Below are 21452 nucleotides of genomic sequence, written 5' to 3'. Positions count from 1 at the left end.
TTTAACATGGAAACAAATGATGTTTCGGGCATTTCTAAATTAGAATGCCAAACCCTTTTGTCTTCTTTTCATGCTTGGATTGTCCTAATTTTAATATGCATGTCATTTCCAATTTATATGGCTTAAGTTTAAACAAGGCAATTTGTAAAAATTTGATGATTGAGCTTCTAAAACGGGATAATATAAAAAACCTCGACTGAGGTTTATGATTATTTCACTTAACTCTCTGACATTTCAAATATTATATTTACCTCTTCTAGTTTGAGTTTCAACATAACGAAATCAGTTTGTTTATCTAAAAGAATAATATAAAATACTAAAAGCATTTCCTTTTCCAAATTACCCTTGCACATTGATATAAGAATTTAAACTAAAAAAAAGAGCTAGAAAAATGTAATAAAAAGGAGACAAAATTTATCTTACAAAATTATTTATAGCAAATAGATGTGGTAAATCATAACAAGTTATTGAGTGAATTAAGAATGTAGAAGAATTTCATGCTTAGAAATAGTTAAGATAAATGCCAAATTCTGCTGGTCAAATATAGATATTAATTTTCATGTGTTGTTAATTGTCAATAATGTAGCCTACTCTACTAGTGCTAATGGGGGATATTTATCTCACTTCTCCTTTGCAATTGGAAGCCCTTTGTTTAATATATTTTGTAAATTATGGCCTGTTTGGATTGCTTGTTTCCGTCGAAAAATATTGTTGTTTTTCGTGATCACATTTCCCTATCACATTTTTTTCTCACATATATCAAATCACTACAGTATTTTTTCCATAAAAAATGACGGAAAATGCAATTCAAACACAACCTATATTCTTCTGACCATAAAATTTTTTTTAAGCATTAATTTTGATAGATTAATTCTCTAACTCTTTGTACCCTACCACATGTATATTTTCAAGGTAAATTCTCTTTCGTATGTAAATGAACTTTTTGACTTTTTTAGTTAATAAGCCATGGAAAGGTAACTTGGAAATGAAAATGCTTTTTAGCATTTCACATGAAATTTTGTATGAACATTGGTTGACATTGTTACATCAAAACTCAAAACAAGGGAGTTAAGCATAATATTCAAAGCCTCAAGAGAAAGGGAATTGTCAACATCCTGAGATGACGTTTTTGAAATTATTGCTAACTAAATTGATTAGTTCGAATTTATGATGGACAATTACACGAACTCTCTGCAGCTCCTTCTAATGTCTCCATTTGTACCAGTAAGAGGATATTTACCCATTCTGATCATTCCAGCCACAAAATCACCCCTGAAAAGAGCCTCATCATCATTTACTATAAATCGTGACGTGACTAATATTATTGCATCTTGAGAGCCACCATTGACCAGTTCTTGGTCTGAATGAAGCAGCCCACCACGAACCGATAGGTTTCTTGGTGCTGGGTCGATATCTGTATCATTGTAGACATGCGTTCTAAATGAGGTACAACTAGCTAGGCCAATTAATGGTGCGGCCGCCAGAGAGTGCTGTCACGTCTCCGGCGCTTAGGCATTTGGCAGCGAAATTGGAGACTGGAGCTGATGTTGCGCCACTGCTGTTCTTGCATCTCTTCGGCCTCGGACTTAAAGAGTGCTGTCCACGGACTTAAAGACTGCTGTCCAAGTTGGGCCTCCCAGCTACTTAAAAATATGGAAATTGATGGCTTTGATTATGATTTATGACAGCGAAACAAGGACAACAACATATCTGTATTGTAACGAAAGACTATACAAATACAACTGTACGAAGAAAACCATATGGTAGAACATTCTTGTTTTCCATTTGGTACTCGAATAGTGCGCTTTCTCGTATTGAATTTGTAATGGTTAGTAGCAGTATGTCCACTAAACCAATATACTTTTGATTAAAGAGATATGCTTGTTAGGTTTTAGGGACACTATGCAGCGAAAAAATAAAAATTTTTTCCTAAAACTATCCAGAAATCACCCTAAATTTTACGTATGATGCATTAAAAGGAAGGTTATAGGATTACCTTAATCCTTGCGGTGTCTTCCTGTAGTGTTGTTGATGATGGTCAGCCCTTAAGCAGTCCAACCGTCCTACCTCTACTGATATTCACGCTAGAACAACCCTGTGTCGTCTCACGAACTATGTATTGAAGAGCAAGAAAAAGTTGCTAGCCCTTATTGCTCTTATTCGAAGTATGTGACGCTCACAGATTCTCTCTTTTACCCTTTTTGGTTACCTTCACCCTCAAAGCCCCTCATCTATCTCTCCCTAGGAGTTAAAAGGAGAGAGAGAGAGATAATAAGATAGAATGATGAGTTTTGCTATCTGATTCAAAATCAAACGATAAGACTTCTCATCACACAAAACTCTATCTATCAGTTATCTGACAGATAAGAGATAATTGTTCACTCTTATCTACTCAAATAGGCCTGAGATTTATTTTCTTTTAAAATTAAACCCTGATAATTTACATAGTTTTAATCCAGGATTAAATCTCTATTGCGTGTGACCCAATAGGTCCTGAATAAATTGGTAATAATTATGGTTTAATAATTAGATAAAATAAACGACTTTATTTTACCATAACTTATAATAAAACATCAATCCATAATTCTAGACCACGAGCGGTGTCTAGCAACACATCGCGATTGCCCAATTCCTCGAAATTAGTCAAGGGAATTTGACCTAACCTTTCCGTGAAAAATTACCGTGTAATTATTATCATTTCACTAAAGATATCCAATTAGTCAGGAATGAGGAATAAGTGCTGATTCCCTGATGGCTAATTAAGTTTTTCTAGTTCCCGAAATTTACCCTGAATTAGGTTAAATTGAAGACATTCTTCAATTTATCTAATAGTCGACTTTAGGGTTAATTTTCTACTAGTGGCCATCTGGATATCAACTCCTTCTATCAGAGTGGTAAATTCTATCTTGATCACCCATTTTCTTTACGTGCATCACACTATATCCAACTTTTACACTTCAAGGTACTCATGAAGAGTAACAAGTAATTAGAGTCAAAATGTAGTGATTCACATTCAAAATACTATGGTGATCTCAAGTCGTATGATCACTTACACAATTTTTCACTAGAGATACACCATTGGCACTAGATAGATATCCTAATGGGATCTCTAAACGAATCACTCCAATGCATTTGAACTCTTCAAATCATCTACACATTAGCTTAGATATCTTCATACCATGGTTGATGAGAACAACCACTAATTACCTTAATCAGAGGCTAACTGTATACTAGTTTTACCGCACTAAAGATGTCCTATTTTATTAGTACTATAACTAGGGAATTCTAAAAATATTACTATAAATGCGATTGATATCTCATGGTCACCAACTCTTGTGACTACCATCACATCAGTAAATATTCTAAAGACTTTATCGGTTATAACTAACTAGTATTTTAATCCGTGCATAGCACGGGTTATATTTCAAATCAAAATAATATTGTATATATTTATATATTGTGCTACAGAATACTATATATATACTAAAAGTTTTTAAGAAGTGTATGTTTAACATGTTGAAAAAAATTTTAATTTATAAAGTTTACATTATAAAGGAATTGTTAACGCATTTAATGAGAGGGTTAGGTTGGATAGTAAGGTGAGAAGAATTTTCTTAAAAAAATAGTTTATCAATATCCGACAAAATATATTATGTTATACCCATATATCAAAACTTATAATATAAAAAAATAAATTATAACCAATTTATTTTCTTCAATTTTTAGAAAAAAATTCTTTCTCATATCTTATGCCCCTAAAATTATTAACTGCATTTAGATTAGCATGTGTCATAAACTTTAACGTAGATTTTGAAAAAAATCTCTGCAATACGTATTTTTATAGTTTTCAAAATTATTAAAAACACCATTCTTGTGTAGATTTCATATCCCTGCGACCCTTTCATATTTTCTCCTTTCTCCGCCTATCCTTGTAATCCACATTTTTTTCTTCAGCCTTTCATGTCATTTTTCAACTCCTCATCATTCCCTTCCCTCTCCCACCCACCTAACCTCTAGATATATATCTCTGCGACCCAATATATTTAACTTTACCTACCATAATGAAAATATAAAAATAAAAAAGCATTTAAAAATTGAAATGAAAAACTGATAATATCTATAATACCTTCAAGTACTACAATCAATATATATATATATATATATATTAACATAGGGAATACATATTTACATATGAAGACAGCAATAAGACTACATAAATAATTAATGATACCAAAAGATATCCTTAGTGTTTGGGTTTTGCATGCTTATTCAAATGTAATCAGGGTCAAATTTGGCTCAGATATATACAAATTAAGTAGTATCTTAGGGTCGAATGTTTTATATCTTTCTCTTAAACTATAATCTTACTTTTTAAAAATTTTTGGTAGAATTAGTATTGTTATTATCAAAAATGAATCTTTTAAAAAAAATTTTCCACGTGAAAAGGCCAGTAGTATTTTTTTTTATATTTAGTGATTTCATAATTTAGATTTCATGAATGGTACCATTCTTATTTTTTTAAATTCATGACATTATTTCGTTTCATTTTTGTTTTCTATTTAATTTCGCCATTTTACTTAGAATTACTAAGTTACCGTTTGGATTAGTTATTTTTTTGGGGTGTTTTTGAAAAACTTTACTGTACCAGTGTATATGAAAAATTTTTACTATAAATTTTTTTGAAATATTTGATATATTGTATGGATGAGATATTTTTTGAATTATTGTGTATTACTCTAGCATTGTATTTGAAAAACTTGTTTTTGAAAAACAAGCCAATCCAAACGGATTTTTACTAAGTTTGGCAATATTTTCTCTTTATTTACCCTCCCACTAATAAATTTCAAATCAAATTCCTATATAATTGGAGCCACTTCTTACTTATTTAAATTAGAAAGGCACGAAAGCCACTGCTTATTTAGGAAAATGTTATTTGCACTCAATTTTTTTTGTAATTTGCAATTCCACCATTTATTTTATCATATAGTCTAATTAATGAAAATCATATGATCAAAATGATTATGGAAGTGTGAATAACAAAAATGGGAGTGTAAATAATATTTCCCCTTACTTATTATTTAAATTAAGAAGGCATGAAAAGAATGTTATATTTGTTATCTCTTCTTATGATCTTATAGAAGTTTTAATTGGAGTAAAATTGTAAGTAACACATTGCAATTAGGAAATGTGATGAGTTGAAATTTAAGTAGGATAACATACGCATTAACTAACAATTTGAAATGAAATGATTTTAAAAAATAACAAATTATTTCAAATCTGAAGAGTAGATGTGAAGGTGTGTTGCTAAAAACCCCTTCTCAAATTTGGCCAATAATGGTTTCTAGTGAAATTATGTTATTATATCTTATTATTGGATTAGAGGAGTTTTAATTGGAGTGAAATTGTTAATTGGAGGAGTATTAATTGGAGTGGGAAGATGTGTGAAGGATGGAGTGTTAGTTGGAGTAGGATTCTTATTTAATGGAAACTTAGTGTGTTTCAAATGTGAACATGATATATTTTATGAAATAAATTAAATGTAAAATGCTAAAAAATTAGAATTGAGGGTGGGAAGGTGTGTGGAGGATTATTGCTAAAAAACCCTTCTCAAATTTATATAGATATAGATATTTAACAGATAAATAAGAAGTTATTAAAATACAAAACATATAATAAGGAATGCATAAAATAAAACAAATACATTGTTTTAGGGCATACACTCCGACAATGCTTTCCTTTAATTTCAAGAACTGTACGTAAACTTCTCATAATTTGGATGCGTGGCGCAAAGAAATTCGGGTTAATGATAATTAATCAAGCCGACCAAGACCACTCCGTCTCTGGTGGCCAGAGCAAGGAAACCAGCAGAAGATGCTGTGCCATTACAAGCTGCTTCAACTTTAATTTTGATGGTGTTGATAACTTCAAACCCTCTTATGGAGAATTCCTGTCTGGGACTGCAGTTTTTTCCGCCGTGAAAGTCTGCGTCGTCCAGCAGTATACCTCCGTCACAGCCCTAAAGAACCAAACATAAAGTAGCTGGTATTACATTTCTGCCGCTATGGGTTGATGTCGAACAAGGATTTCAATGTTGCAGTGCAAACTCCAGTTTTATGCGTGATGAGATCATCCAGGTATAAAGATCGTGATGGGTTGATCAGTTTGTTTGGATTGTGATTTTTCGCGAAATTTTTTTTTCATTTTTTGTGAATATATTTTTCATCTGACTTTTTATCTTATATACATCAAATCACTATGATATATTTTTTTTATAAAAATCCTTTAAAATGGCAATCTAAATTTGATCGATACATCAAATCGACATAGTATATTTTTCAGCAATCAATCGTATTTTAAAAGTATTTGATCGATCAGACGTGGAACGTAACACACTTGTCAAACGGGTCTATAATCTTCCCTGTCTAAACCCGATCAGCTGAGAACCAAAGAAGGAATAAATTCTTTTCACATCTGATATTTAAAAATTTGCTGACTGAAGTCTGAACACGTACGCATATATTTTCAGGCTTCACTCTGATTGACTGGATATATAACAACATAAAAAAAAAAAAAAAAAGCAAAAATGTGGAAATGAAACCCCGTAACTAAAATGGGAGAGTAGACTTGTGCTTCTGGGGTCTTCCATGGAAGAAAAGTACAGAAAGCGTGTTACAAGACGTCCTCTTTTTCAACAAGACAAGCCTACCAATAGTACTGTGTCGTTAGAAGTGTTTCACTTTCCAATTTGGCCAGACAACAAAAATGATTAATATGGTCGTCAAGAAGAGAGCAATGATTACATCTTACTATTCCCTCCGTCCCACTTTGTTAGTCTTGTTTTCCTTTTTCGTCCGTCCCAAATTATAGTCTACTTTTCCATTAAGAAATGTAGTAATCTTTCAAATTGTCTAAAATACCCTTATTAAATATCTTGTTATTAATATATTGTTATTAAATACTCACCCACTACATTAAATACATTGAGCTTTTCCAATACATTGACTACATTGATTAGCATAAGGGTATTTTAGGAAATTATTAATCTAAATTTATGTTTCCAACCAAATTAATTATACTTTCTTAATCTGTGTGAAAAAAAAAACCAAAACTAATAAAACGGGACGAAGGGAGTACAATATTTTTTCCCACCTAGTAAGCTGGAAATTTGCAGCACACTGCTGCCATCCACTTTTGGGTCAATTATTTCTTGGAATTATGAGTAGGACAATTAACTGCATATGGACCATTATTCAAGATAAGCGTACGTGGAGTTGATTTGGACTGGATTATTTTGTCCACAAAATAAGCCAAACTTTCAGTTTCTATTTAAATTACAGTAGTATAAATAAGTGCTACATAGAGAAACCTTCCCCTGTGAATAAGTCATAAAAACAATAACAATCAAGATTCATTCAATCTGAAGGTACAAGTTGAAGAAACATATCGAGCTTATTTTGGCTCCTTTTTGCTGATTCCACCGCATCTAGAATCACGCTATATATATATATATATATATATATATATGTTGTCCAATACCTCCAAAATAAGACATTAGAGCAAGAAGAAAAAAACAACAGCACAACAAGCATCAGTGAATCAATTAACCACCCTGCAGTTCCTTCTAATCTCTCCTTGGGTGCCAGTAAGAGGGCTAATATTACCCATTTTGATCATTGCAGCCACAAAATCACTCCTGAAAGTAGCCTCACTACTGCTGTAAGTCCTGACTAACGCATCTTGAGAGCCACCATTAAACAGTTCTTGGTCTGAATGAAGTAGCCCACGTCGAACCAAAAGGTTCTTGTAGTAATTGTTTTCAAATTTAGTAGGAGTCTGAAGATCCAAGGGTGCCAAATTGTTGTCACCACCTGATAATGGGCAATTGGCTTTTCTTTTGGCCGCAAAAGCTGGGTCAATATCGGTATCATTGTAGATATGCGGTCGAAATGAGGTACACCTAGCTTGACCGATGGTGTGGCCACCGGAAAGTGCGGTCATATCCCGGGCGCTTAGGCCTTTGGTAGCAAACCTGGAGATTAGGGCTGACAGGGAGGAAGTAGGAGGAGGGATTTGGCTGTTTGCACCACTGAAGCTTGCTGTTCTTGCATCTCTTCTGCCGAGGGGTACTGTCCAACTTGGTCCTCCAAGCTGCACCAAGTATGGATATTAATTGATCCTTTTTTACTATGACAGTGTAATACTAATTAAGGATGAAAACACATATTGTAACAAATAGACTATACAAATACCCTCATACGAAATAATTACATCGTTTTTTTTTATAAAATTTTTTTATCCTTCTCTCATATTACGACTTACGAGGGGAAGGGAATAATAGAAAAAAAAAAAAAAAGAGTTTTGAGAGTCAAAAAAATACTTGTCATATTACGTAATAACAAGTCACAACGTATACTTTCGAACAAAGAGACAAGTTTTTCAAGGTTTAAAGTAAAACTTGATGGTACTACATCTTTAAGTCAATCTTTTACATGCATGATTTCAAATGAGTTGTGCTAAGAAAAACCATGCCATGCCTTCTTCCATAATATCATCAATCTCTCAGCCTACTTCACTGGAGTAAGTGAAGTACTCTAGACGTTGTGGGAAAAAGTATATGGGCAGGTACTTTCAGGTGCAGATAACTATCAAAGGAATCAAGGCTTTATATCAAAACTTACCAAGGCCACTCCATCTCTAGCAGCTAGAGCAAGGATATCAGCACAAGATACCGTCGCCTTACAAGCGGCTTCAACATTGGATTTGATGGTGTCAATCACTTCAAAACGTCTTACCGACCCGTTGTTCGGACGTGCAGTTTTTTCACCTTTGAAAGTTGCTGTGTCGTCCAACAGTATACCTCCGTCACAGCCCTAGAATACCAAAGATAAAAGCTGGCGTGACAGCTGGTCTGCCGACTGCCGACATAAAGTAATGCATGCTCTGGTGTTTACAATCGGTTGTTCATAAAAAGACGTGGGAAATATTGAACAAGGATTTCAAGGATGCAATGATTGTCGAACTCGAGTCTTGAAATCCGAAGTCTAAAGAAATTCCAATTCTAGCCATGAAATGATCCAGGTACGATAGATTTTTGCCTTCGACAAAAACACCAACTGCATAGAATCCTGCAGTCTACATTTTTATTTCAAAGAATAGCTTATTGTAGGGATGAAAAAGAGTGGAACTCGCACAGTGCGAAATTGATTGAGTTAAAATATTTGAACTCAAGTTTAATTTCATTTTAGTTTAATTGAACTTGAAATCAACTCAATCAAGTTCAAGTAATATAAATTAATACTATATATAATAATAGACAAAGAACACAATATACGATTCATATTAGTAAATATAATAAATTATATATATAGACACACACACACAATTTAAAATTCATTTAAACTCGATCAAACTTGATGATGAGCATTCGAGCCTCAGATATAATATAGTGCTTGAATTTGAACTCGTTGTAATAACCGACCCAAAGATAGGGTCCAAGACAAAAGGATAAACAATGGTACATGAATAATAATATATAGTAGTTTCCTAATCATTTTATCAATTGCCTTTGTGCTTGCTTTGATGAAATGCAAAAGGGTTCTTACATTCACGAAGCAATCATGAAAGAATAAGCGTAGGATGGAGGCCCCAGTCCGTTGCTCTTGGTTAACAGCTGCTGTCATGGCCTTTCGCACAATGGCTTGGAGATTTGGGCATGTGGAAGCATAGAAGTTAGCTGAGAGTTGTCCGTTGGCAAAACAAACGAGAGTTGACGTAACCAAAAGAATGACAAAATAGTTTCTGAAGGCCATGATGACTATGCTCTTTTTAGGTAGTATTCTATAGGTTCCAAAACAGGCTTCTTGGGGATAGATGGCTGATTAAAAGTGCATGAACTCCCAACTATTTATAGGCACAAGTAAGCATGCATGCTGCTTACGAGAAATGGAGAACAGGGCAGGAAAAAGCTCTTCTGTTTACATGTAACATTTCAAACTTTGGTTGGTGCACCAAAGTCTAAACGCGTAGATCTTTTATCCTTTCACTCTGGTTAAATGGATGACAACGAAAGTGCCATCCGTAAAGGGGGGAAAAAAGATGGAAACGAAGGTAGGAGACACCATAATTAAAAGGGGAATTGACTAATGCTTCTAGAGTCATCCATGCAACAAAGGGTATTGCAACCTGTCCTCTTAATCTACAAAACGTGCCGACTAATGGCGTAGAACTTAAAGAGGTTTTTCAGTTTTCCAATTTTCTAATGGGGTTGGAACTTAGTGAGGCTTGACTATTATAATCCGTAAGTAATATATAGAGTGATAGTCACATGAAAGGATAATGCAAAGTCATGAAATTGGTTTTCAGCAAATGTCGTGCTCAATTGGCCTTCCTGGATGGAGAGCTCTTCATGTCACCAATTGGCTGGATGGAGTTTTTCTATGAGTCCCTCTTAGATTGTCCAAATGGGCCGATTTCTCGATGCCTTTTGCGTCGTTTAAACGAGTGGTGTGTGAGTGTTTTCTCTGCATTTGTGGAAGAAAAAAACAAATGTCGTGCTCAAGAAGAGATAAACACATCCATTGTACTGTTTACTAGATTTTTCTCTACCTTATAAGCTGAGAAATTGGTTTACGTTGCAATCCACTTGGTAGGACGTCCAATCAACAATCAGTGGAAAATGTGCATCATTTACCAAGACGATGCGTGGAAGAAAAAAAACAATAGTATATACTTTTTAATGTAAACTTTCATGCTTTTATTGATCAGAAAAGGGAGAGCGTACAAAGAAATTAAATCCAAATGCATCATAATTATATATCTGCACGAAGAATTCATCTAAAGCAATTATGAGAAAGTCCAAGTTCCATCACTAAATCCCAGCTCTCTTTTTTGTTTCGTGGGTTTTTCTTCCATCCAGCAATTCACAAGTTTTGTAGCATCTGTAGGAGTTTGTTGGAATATTATTATTAGTCTGGTTCCGTGCTTTCCACAAGCAGTATACTGCAACAGCAAGACCAAGTCTTCGCGCGTAATCAGGAAAAGAGCTGGACTTCCAATGAGAACACACTCATTGCAGCTCTTGTTGCCATGGAAATGGTGCTCTCTGAATCAAGCATAGCTTTAGCAGTTTCTGCCACACTACTCTAGAAACAGGGCACCCAAATATTGGGTATTAGTTGAACATTTTTAGCATGTCAAAAAAATTTTTAGTTTGAGCATGTAAGTTTTTTTCGTCTAGAATGTAGCGCAATTGGGATTATGAATTTGCGTAAAGTAGTGCACTTTTGGATCAATAATAATATTCTCTCGAGTTAGATAATTAAATGAGTTGGTTAGATAAGTAAATGCATATGGACCATTATTCAAGAAAATTATTGGAGTTGATTTGATTTGTGAATGGCGCATCAAGCAAATATTGGTAACTAGTCAGTTCCGCCTTCAAGTAACATGCATGGAATTATTCCTTGTGGAGTGTGCCTTGACAATGATATAGCCGGACTGGCTTTTGCTCCCTGAATTACTTCGTAATCACATACAGCAGTCAACAAGCGCGCTGGCTAAAGATTTCAAACCGCGCGGGAGATATTTTCTTGTATCCAATTAATGCTTGTGGATGGAGAAAGTCTATCTTTTAGCAAAGCAGTCTTTTTTATGCACAAGTCAAGCTAATCTTCTTGAATACCACCTCTTCTTATTTACGGTACTACGTAAAGAAGGCAAAGAAAAATAGTTAGGATTAGACTTTTTTTTTTTTTACCTGGCACAATCCGTGGAGATAATTCTTCATCTGGTACTGTATCATAACAACAGAAACCAACATTCTTGAAATTAACTGCTGAACCATTACTTCTTTCTTCCGTTTTTTTTTTTTTTTTTGTTTGGGTAACTTTTCATTCCAATTAAGATTTTAGGTGGTTTACTTTTCCTTCCAAAAACTTGTCAAAGACAAATTGTATTGCATTGCAGAGTACATTTGACCCCCCACTTCGAGAAGCCAAAAACAGTAGAATGTGGCTGGTCCTAAGCTACCTACTCATTGCAGACCATGGCAAAGGAATGGCATGCTGCGATCCCCATAAAATCAACAGTGAAGCAAGTACTGCTAAGTTGATGCTGTCAAATGAGATGGGCCAATCAGATATAGCCTTAGCCCAAACGTGACTAAAGAGCAAATTTGTACAAGTAGAGGAAAAGGACACTTTACCAAATGACACTGGACATTCAAAGAACGCTGCACCAACTAACAAGGAGCTACTTCTGACTTATTAGGTTAAGATAAGAAGAAGCAATAGGAGCATTCAAAATTGAGAACTGCATGACAAATAGCTCCAGCACCCTTCATCGCACACAGAAACTGCAATCCATGACCAGATCTAGATATGAAATATATTGATTAGAAATCATTATACTGTGGACTTACACCTCACAAGGACTGGACATATTTAATGTTGAACAACTAGTTTGAAACAAGAATTAATACATCCCTGACTCTATCATTTGCAACATCTGTTCAACTAAAGCATAATCATTAAGCATAACTTAGAGAACACACAGGAAGCTTACCATGATAATCTAGTTTCTGTCAAAAGAGATACAGAATGCAGGAGTCTTGAATAACTGATGGAAGTGTTCCCTCCAGTTGTTAGCTTACAAGGATAGAACAATTCAGAACCACAAAGACGAATTTTAGTCCATTATTTTCACCTGCTTGCTTTATCACTGTCCTGCTAAACCTTCGGAGACTGGGGACCATGGAAGCTAGAACAGCTACCAGCCCTTGAGGTTGGACGGTGGTTTTTGACTAATGGGACCAGGGATTGCACAACATCAGCCATCAGCGGTCTGTAGTCAGCCTCAGGCTGTACACACATTGCGGCAATGGCCGCAATTTGGATAACATCCTTCATTGAGTATTGACCGTCCAATCTAGGATCCATAATCTCTAAAACCTTTTCTCTATCTGTGAGTCGTGGCAATGCCTAACAAGGAAACCAGAAGCAACAGACTAAATAACATAGATAATAGCATAAATATTCTGACTCAGATTGCAAAAGGAGAAAAGCAAAATGCTGAGGTCCATGTGGAGCAGTGGCAGGATACTAGTCAAGGAACCTACCCAGGATACAAGAACACCTTCGCCTGGAGGCCTCTTCATATCAACTGGTACTCTGCCCGTCAGCAATTCCAGCAGAACAATACCATAACTATAGACATCTGATTTTGTTGTCAGATGCCCAGTTAATGCATATCTGTAGGGTAGCAACATGTAAATAATTCAATGTCAATTTATCAAAGGATAGGTTGAAATCCAGAAAAGTGCAAGGAAAAGTCAAACATAATCTGACAAAAGATTAACTAGGAAACTTCCTTACTCCGGGGCAACATATCCTTGAGTACCCAAAACCCGGGTCGAAACATGCCCACCAACTTTTTCAGATCCAAGTTTGGCCAACCCAAAGTCAGAAACTTTGGCATGAAAATTTCTATCCAAAAGAATGTTGCTGCTTTTAAAATCTCTGTGAATTACCGGGGGACTAACATGTTCGTGCAGATACTCCAAGCCTTTTGCCGCCTCTAATGCAATACACAACCGAGTATCCCAGTCCAAGCTCGAAGAGACGTTATTAGAACCTAAATTTAAGAGCAAAAAAAAAAAAGGTTAATGGAAATGGGGAAAACCAATTGAAGACAGGAAAGACAACAACATATGAGCCACTCATCACTCAAGTAAACATAACCAATCCTTAACAGATGAAAAAGGCTTTCGCATCTTTACTTCTTCTTTGTCCCCTTTTGCTTGCTTGTGCCCAAGTTATAAAGCTTTGAACTTTCTAATTTAGAAGTGTTTTTCTGCTAATTGTACCAATTAGCTGCAGTGTAAAGTGTCCTGCTCTGCAATTTTATACTGTATTGCAGATTTTCTCCCTCAAATGCAAATAGTGCTTTTCTGGTCCTAGTCCTTTGTAATATGGATTAAGAGACATAATGATGTTCGTACTTGAAATTTTCAACACCAAAGTTTCTCCAGATCATTGTGGTTTCACGTTTCAGGTTCAATATTTTAAGTTGAAGGCCTGGAAGACTTGGTTCAGTTAAAGCTTTCTGTTTATAAGCTTCTACACCAAATTATTTTATTTGTTTCCTTTGATTTAGAATTGCTTTCTCTCATGTGTGTTAACAGGGTGGTGTCACAACAATTGGCATTTATCTTAATGACTAAGAGTATTCTTAGCCAAAAGATGTAATCATGTCTACCGAGGAAGAATAGAGACCCATACTTCTCTTGCTATTCAATCTATTTTAACCATATCAATATTATCATGATTGTCGGATGATGGGGACTAGTCCAAATCTAAAAGGACAGAGGCAGATGAAAGCTACATGACGTATGAAGAAGACCTTGCAAAGTTGCCACAAAAGCGCACGGAACAGGCACCCCGAAAAAGAGAATAAATATGGTCAGTCTATGGTATTGTCATGAATTAAATACAAGAAAACTCTAAGCTCATCGCCCAACCAACTCACCACTGATGGGATACAAATGTTCCTGCAGACCACCGTTTGCCATGAACTCATAGACCAGCAATTTGTGATTGCTTTCTGAGCAGTAGCCAATCAACAACAGCAGATAAGGTGAATGCAGTCGACTTAGAAGTTCCACCTGTATCGATAATCAAAAGGGTAGTCATCAAAAGAAAACTTCAATTTTTTTCATTATTGAATTGGCAATTTACAAACTTGGAATTGTCATAGGACATTAAATTCTAGACAGTCGCTTCTGCAAAAACTAGTATTGGATCATACATTTCATATATTAAGCTCAGAAAGCTATAACTTCCTGCTAACATTTGAAGACAATTCATCTTTGGAAACTTATTCTTAATTGGAGTCTAGAATTCAAACCCCAAGGTTCAATTTTCAGCTATTAATAGCAAGATAAAGTACGAGACAAAACAGATCCTAGTAACTATTTACTTTTACAATTTAAAGAAAATGTACCTCTACTTTGAATTCCTCTTCTCCTTGCTTTCCAGCCGAATCCATTAACTTAATTGCAACCTTCCTCCCATTTTGAAGCACTCCTCTATAGACAGAACCAAATGCACCATGTCCTATTATATTAGACTTCCCAAAACCACCAGTTGCAGAATGCAGCTGCTTGAAGGTGAAAACCTGAAGCCCTTTCTGAGTAGCAACTTGAATATTTGCAAAACTGCTTGCTTTCTCCTCATTAGCAACCGCTTAAATTTATTTACGTAACAATGAAAAGAGAGATAGGAGAACAAGATCAAAAGTCAATCATGGAATTGGCAACTTTAGCTTCAAAAATATCAGAGTAAGATACAAAATTCCTTTTGCGTACTCAATCTGCAGTATCTCCAGGCACTAGATGGGAAATATACATGGCCTTCCTGCTATTACTCTCCCCGTCTTTCTAACCATAATTAGTAAACAACATTTTGTAATGGGTTAGAAAAGATCTTTCCTCTTCACCTTAGCACTCACTTTTACTAACTTAAAGCTTCAACAAACAGAAATGCCATGTTCCCTTGGCATAAAACTCAATATACTCTTAAAGTCCTACAAAATAATTCCAACCTTTGAGCAATATCGCACCAGAAAAATATAAAAATAAAATAAAGTTAAAACCCACAAAATATAAAACTGCATTAAACTCTTTAACTCTTAGTGGTGAAAGAAGAATGGCCTCAAATCAAGAACCTACAAGCCAGAATCTTGATAATGAACTCCCATTTGACGTCCAAAATAGAAATATAGGGTTAACAAAAAAGAGCCAAAGGGGGGGAAAAAGAGTCCTTACTTTTCCTCGCTTTTTCCAAGCGCCTGGAGACTTTGTTCCTAATGTAGCAATAGTAGCTAAAGGCCACCAGCAAAGAAGCAATGGCAAGAGAAGCAAAGACTAGGATTGTCACCAGCACTAAGCGCTCTTTTCTCTTGTACTCATCATTTTCTGCTTCCATTTCAGCTGGAAATGCAAATGAAGTGAAGAAATTGGAGAAAATTTATTGGGTCTTTGTTTTTTGAGTAGCCTTCTTTTTTTTTTTTAAGCTTAAAGGTTTGAACTTTTTTTGTTTTGGGGGAAAGAATTAAAGGTTTGAACGTTGAAGTGACTAAAAGTGGTCAGTTGCATTAATTCCACTTAACAATCCTTTTTGTGTGTTTCCTCTGTTTCCTGTTTTGTCTTCTTCTTCTATGGAGGGGTGGAGCGTTACCCACTTACGGAGTTACAGTACTCTAATATAATAGCAAAGGGGAAATGAAGAAGATAGAATGAACTCGAGAAGAGGACGACAGAATTCTTTCAGACACTGTACAATCAATTTGGTCTAGTTGGCTGCTCAACATTTTGTACAACGTACAAATGGTTTTTTGGTACCGCAAGTTATTTCAACGTACATAGCTGAATGTGAAATGTTCACCAGCAGATGTAGGGTTAGCAGTTTGTACATTTCCATTCACGTTCCAATTACGGGTACTGGTAAAACAAGAAATTATCTTTGAACATTTAAAGTTAACTTCTTGTATATTTGTACCATTAGTCCGCTAGCTAGTAGTAACTTTTCTAGGTAATTTCCAAAAAAAAAAAAAAAAAACTTATCTAGGCTATGCTTTTTTTTTTTTTTTTTTTTTTCACATCCCAAGCTTGCTCCAGGAGAAATGGTGAAGCGCAATAACAAGTTCCTCGAAAAGAGGTTCTCACCTTTTTTTACCGTCAGAAGCGGCTTTCTATAGATTGTAGCATCCGAGGCTTTTGGCCATTTCTGGAGTACAAAAACTAACGATCCGGGGCATTTGGCCATTTCTTCCACTTTTTTGCTTGAAACCTGCACATTGGCCCCCTAGCATCCAGAGGCTCATTGTCGATTCCTTCCATGTTATTGCATGGCATATCAGGGAGAATCTTGTACAAAATTGGCATGACGTCCAGATGTGGGATATATTATTGACTGCTTCAAGAATCCTCAGAAGTTTGGATCACTAGGGGCACAATGTGGCCCATATCATGGACGGTGCAAGTAGCGTCTTTCAAAATCTTTGTGGTCGTTCACCTTACAAAACAATCTATATGCAGCTTTATTGTTTCTTTCTTTTGAGTTCTTTTCTCAAACATCAAAGGTGGATTGAAATTGAAAACCAGACAGGAACCGATGTTTGTTTGTCTTCAAAGGTCTGAATTCGTGAATTTTTGCAGTTGAAATTGCAATTGTATTTAACCAAATTGAATTAAAAATGCAGTTGCAATTAAAAAATTGAAGATAATGCTTTTACCTTTTAAGAGGTTTAGCTGAAAGCTGTGTTCATGGAAGCAAACCTATGGATGGCTCATCCATTAAGGAAACAACCATGGCTCGTCTTGAAATTACAAAATAAAGGATGGTACAGAACTGCTTTGTGATTGTTTAATAACCCTCTACTCGGCCCTTTGAGCTAAACCCTACTCTGTATTCACTACAACCGAATGCAACTTTAAAATAGAGAAGTAGAGACATATTACAAATAAACCTATTCAAAAAACAAAAAAGGAGAACCAGTAACCTAAATGAGGGAAAAACATAAGAGGAACCATGATGCAAAACCATCACAGAGAGATTTCACCAGCAACACATTGCTACTACAAAATCACGAGCTCCACCGATTGAACCTAAGCTAATTATGCCTGCAGTCTCAATTTGTTGTATCGATCAACAGCCATGGACACCGATTGCATTGTTACAGGGACTGATGAACCCATCTGCATTTTCCATGGATCAAACAGTAAGAATGGAACATACGGTACAATTGTATATGAAGGTAAAATGTTCTGATAGCAAACAATAGAAATCAAATGCATTAATCATTAAATGCAAGCAACCAAAAACACGTTCGTGAGCTTACCGTGCTGCAGATGTGAAAAGTACTAACGTACCCAGCATATTTGGAACCTGGATTGAGGTGAAAATGCCATCATCAAGAAAGGAACAACCATCAAAAACCAAGAACCCATGACAAACCAATTTAGTTAATCAGAAAACAAAAACACCCACTGAGACAAGGGACAGTAGTCACTCTAATAATAAACCTGCATAACTATTTAATGCAAGGGGCCTCATGTATCTTAATCAATAAAGCTTTATTAGTATCCTCGTAACTATTTTCTGTCTTATTCTTTCTTTTTTTTTCCTTTTTTTTTGGGACCAGTGAAATATGAAAATCACGCTTAGGGAACACAATTATGGAAAACAAGAGAACAAGATGCATAGGATTCATAACCAATAGAATTATGAAGTAAATCTCACAAAAGGGAAAAATATGCTGTTTCAGTTCACAGCATCAATCAAGTATTTGCCCATTTTATCAATCTCAATGAATAAGAAATCACAAATCCCTAGTGCAAACCACTTACTCTTCTTTAATCCTGCAGGTTTAGCATGCAAGAGGGCATTGACAAAGGCACCTATATTTTCACGTAAGGCTTCTTCTGGATACGTCACCTGCACAAGATTATTGTTCCATTCCAAACAATACATATCAGAACTGGCTCCAAATAATAATTTACATATCCTTTGACTTGATTTAATACAAAACAAGATGAACAAGAAAATTTGAAGTAATCAAACCTTTCCAAGTGGTACATGCACTATTGCAGATTTATCTTTTTGGAACATAATGGTTTGACTTATTGCTTCTCTAACAGCCCTTGAAATGTCATTGGTCACAGTGCCATTCTACATGTATCAGGTAGAAGGGCATTAATAGTCAAACAAGGAAACTGCAAATCATTAAGAAAACATGCTGATGAAACTAACATCAGGATTTGGCATCAACCCTCGCTTCAGGAATTTTGCTATCTGCAGCATGGAAAACATGAGATGCAACAGATGCTAAACTTTATTGACTGGAAAGTTTACAATACAGCTAAAGTCAGAAAAACCTTTGGCACGTAAATCATCATTTCCCGAGTAGCAAAACATCTATCATACCGAAATTTCTCCTCACCTGCAGATAATTGATTTTAATGAGTCGAGCAATTCTATGATAATTTCTTTCCAAATAGGCCAACAAGATTACATAGAGGAAGGAAAATCAGAAGTTACTGTAAAAGTTCACACGCAACCACCATCAACCAAAAGGCATATTTAACCTTTATTACTTGGCTCAATTCAATTTTGAACCGACTAGAAAATTTGGGCTTCTATTAGTCCTCGAATACAGATCGAAGAAGCAAAGAAGGGCGAGACTAGAGACCCAAGAAAATTTTAATTATGATACTTGTCAGCAAAATAATTCCCACCAGTCCTCTGTTTTTGAAACATAGGATTTCATAAGTAACACCCCTAGTTTCTTATCTTATTCTTTTGTTTATGAGGGTGACAGATGGCAGAATCATGTTAACTATACCCTGGTCAACAAGATGACCAATCATGCATTACCAAATCAGAAGAGACCATAAAAGAAAAACAGTTCCTCACCTCTCTTTATTCTATCTACAAGCTCCTTTCCACCAACACAAGCAGCCCCAGCTTCACGAGCCTCCTCCGCAGCATCTCCTTCAGCAAAGACAGCCACCCGAAAATTCTGAGAGTAAATGGTCATCAATCAGTTCAAGGGGAAAAGAAAAGCCAAACTCATTATCAGAGGTAGACCCATCTAAGTACATGTTTTACCTTTCCACAACCATGTGGGAGCAAGACAGAACCACTAAGCTTCTGCACTTGAACAAGAGAAAAGAAAAACTATTATAGTTACAAAATAAGAGGTATCACTACTAGATATGGGTGCATGGTAGACCGCCCTGCTCGTAGGGTAAAACTGCACACTTAGTACTACAACAAAATGGTGGTAACCATGTGATTGGATTTGCTTCTTTTTCTTAGCAAAAATTATCATGGAAAGAAAGGAAAGAACACACACCAGATCAGTTCTACGTAATTCAGGTGTCAGTTTGATGTGTGCTTCAAACGTTTCCTCAAAATTACGCTTGGCATTAGCCTGTACAATCACTAGAAAGAAGACAAACCAAATTACACTAGTTTCCAGAACAAGGCTGCAGAAGTTCAAGAAAAAGAACACGAAGAACTTATTCATGTCATCCAGACTTAGTCTCAGCATACACAGAGGGAACTGCACGTGCTTCCTCTTACATAAACACCTACTGAACCAATTATCCTAAAGACAGCAAATAACCTGCACTCTTCACCAGAGCTTCAACCCTGTCCTAACATGTTAATCACTATTCCAGGTCCTTTCTCAAATAAACATTTGCAACATCAGAAATTTTTTTACTAACACTCTAATTCCTTATGGCACCTAAAGATCATCCATTTAACTAGTTCACGAGTTCCTGTATCGGTCACAACATTTACACCATCAAAATTTCAGCAGATCATTCCCCAAATGTAACTAAATACCAAACAATTTATTAGTTCACAAGCTTCTATACCACTTTAAAGAACATAATTTGTAGAAGAAAATGTATCCACAACTCCATCTGTCTAAATAAGCTTACATAAAATGCATCCTATATTCATTTTCCAAACCAACAAACAACTATTCGATGCTATTATCTTTAAAGAGTACAATCCGAGGGGGAAGAAAAAGGGTAAAAATCCGACCTTTACTAGCTGAATTGCATCTTTAAGATCATAAACAACCTTCCCTTTCTTACTATCATCCGTCCTAATCAAAGTTGGAAAAGGGACCTTTTCCTCCTGAACCCTCAAAACCCTCCTCATCATATTCTGATTTTCAGCCTCAATTCTCCTCCTCTCCGTCTCCAACTCATCATCCTCCTTCACCTCCTCAGCCGCCACCCGGTCCTCAGGCAACGGGGCCACCCGAGCCTGGTACGACACCGGAGAAATAATCGGAGTATCCTTCACATATCGAATTTCCTCTCGGGTCCAAGACGCTCTAACATCCTGGTCCGGCCCACCAGGGTTTTGCTCCGGTGGCGATGATGATTGGCCTGTGGCGGGGCCTTGGGGCTGGGATTCAGTAGCTGCTGGTGGTGGGATTTCCTTGTTTTCGGGATTGGGTTCTTTAACGGCGTAGGAAACCGGTTGGATGGGGATGGGGTTTCTTGGGGATGAATTTGGAGGAGGTTGGTCGGAAAAGGGCCGATTTCTAGTAAGGAGAGAAAGTAGGGATTGGTGGGATTTAGGGAAGGAGTAATGGCGGTGGGCTTGAGAGAGAAGTTGCTTGAATACGGCCATGTTTCAGACCTCCAAAAAGCTCAGAAATGGTGTGAATAGTCACTACTCAAGAGTGAAGACGAAGAAGAAGAGAGCTGGGGTTTTAGCCCTTTAGAGGTTTACGCACGGACCGGCCGGTTCAGGGGGAAAGGTTTTATTATAATTATAATAATTATTATTATTATTTATAAATGAGCACACACAGACACAGGTACCCCTGTCATTTTTGTTTTCCTTATAGAATATTTTGAATCTTAATAT

The 21452-nt window shown here is 35.9% G+C and overlaps 3 protein-coding genes and 1 pseudogene across 5 annotated transcripts; all 4 read right to left on the bottom strand.

Moving 5' to 3' along the window:
* Positions 1-1178: 1178 nt before the first annotated feature.
* Positions 1179-7185, bottom strand: LOC113689530 (peroxidase 4-like; annotated as a pseudogene).
* A 194-nt stretch (positions 7186-7379) lies between these two features.
* LOC140007778 (peroxidase 4-like) lies at positions 7380-9953 on the bottom strand. Its single transcript, XM_072051050.1, has 3 exons — positions 9603-9953; positions 8679-8870; positions 7380-8148 (listed from the first exon to the last, which is right to left on the bottom strand). Exons 1-3 carry the CDS (start codon positions 9807-9809, stop codon positions 7597-7599), a joined length of 951 nt encoding a protein of 316 aa, XP_071907151.1. The 5' UTR covers positions 9810-9953; the 3' UTR covers positions 7380-7596.
* Positions 9954-12234: 2281 nt separating this feature from the next.
* On the bottom strand, positions 12235-16356 carry LOC113689747 (probable serine/threonine-protein kinase PBL7). 2 transcript variants are annotated; one of them, XR_003448220.2, is made up of 7 exons: positions 15821-16356; positions 14998-15239; positions 14524-14659; positions 13371-13629; positions 13115-13247; positions 12562-12977; positions 12235-12371 (listed from the first exon to the last, which is right to left on the bottom strand). XR_003448220.2 is itself a non-coding variant. In XM_027207508.2 (6 exons), exons 1-6 carry the CDS (start codon positions 15978-15980, stop codon positions 12726-12728), a joined length of 1182 nt encoding a protein of 393 aa, XP_027063309.2. In that variant the 5' UTR covers positions 15981-16356; the 3' UTR covers positions 12373-12725. The 2 variants fall into 2 exon arrangements, 1 of the variants encoding a protein (XP_027063309.2); XM_027207508.2 differs by lacking the exon at positions 12235-12371 and having other exon boundaries at positions 12373-12977.
* A 994-nt stretch (positions 16357-17350) lies between these two features.
* Positions 17351-21355, bottom strand: LOC113689702 (uncharacterized). Of its 2 annotated transcripts, XM_027207438.2 has the most exons (10): positions 20613-21354; positions 19912-19989; positions 19665-19706; positions 19470-19575; positions 18932-18996; positions 18807-18848; positions 18618-18725; positions 18404-18491; positions 17896-17942; positions 17351-17752 (listed from the first exon to the last, which is right to left on the bottom strand). In XM_027207438.2, exons 1-10 carry the CDS (start codon positions 21210-21212, stop codon positions 17672-17674), a joined length of 1257 nt encoding a protein of 418 aa, XP_027063239.1. In that variant the 5' UTR covers positions 21213-21354; the 3' UTR covers positions 17351-17671. The 2 variants fall into 2 exon arrangements, with proteins under 2 accessions (XP_027063239.1, XP_071907150.1); XM_072051049.1 differs by lacking the exon at positions 19912-19989 and having other exon boundaries at positions 20613-21355.
* Positions 21356-21452: the final 97 nt, after the last annotated feature.

The sequence above is a fragment of the Coffea arabica genome, chromosome 5c (assembly GCF_036785885.1).
Source record: "Coffea arabica cultivar ET-39 chromosome 5c, Coffea Arabica ET-39 HiFi, whole genome shotgun sequence".
In the NCBI taxonomy this organism is placed as follows: domain Eukaryota; kingdom Viridiplantae; phylum Streptophyta; class Magnoliopsida; order Gentianales; family Rubiaceae; genus Coffea; species Coffea arabica.
This window is presented reverse-complemented; position numbering and strand designations above follow the sequence as displayed.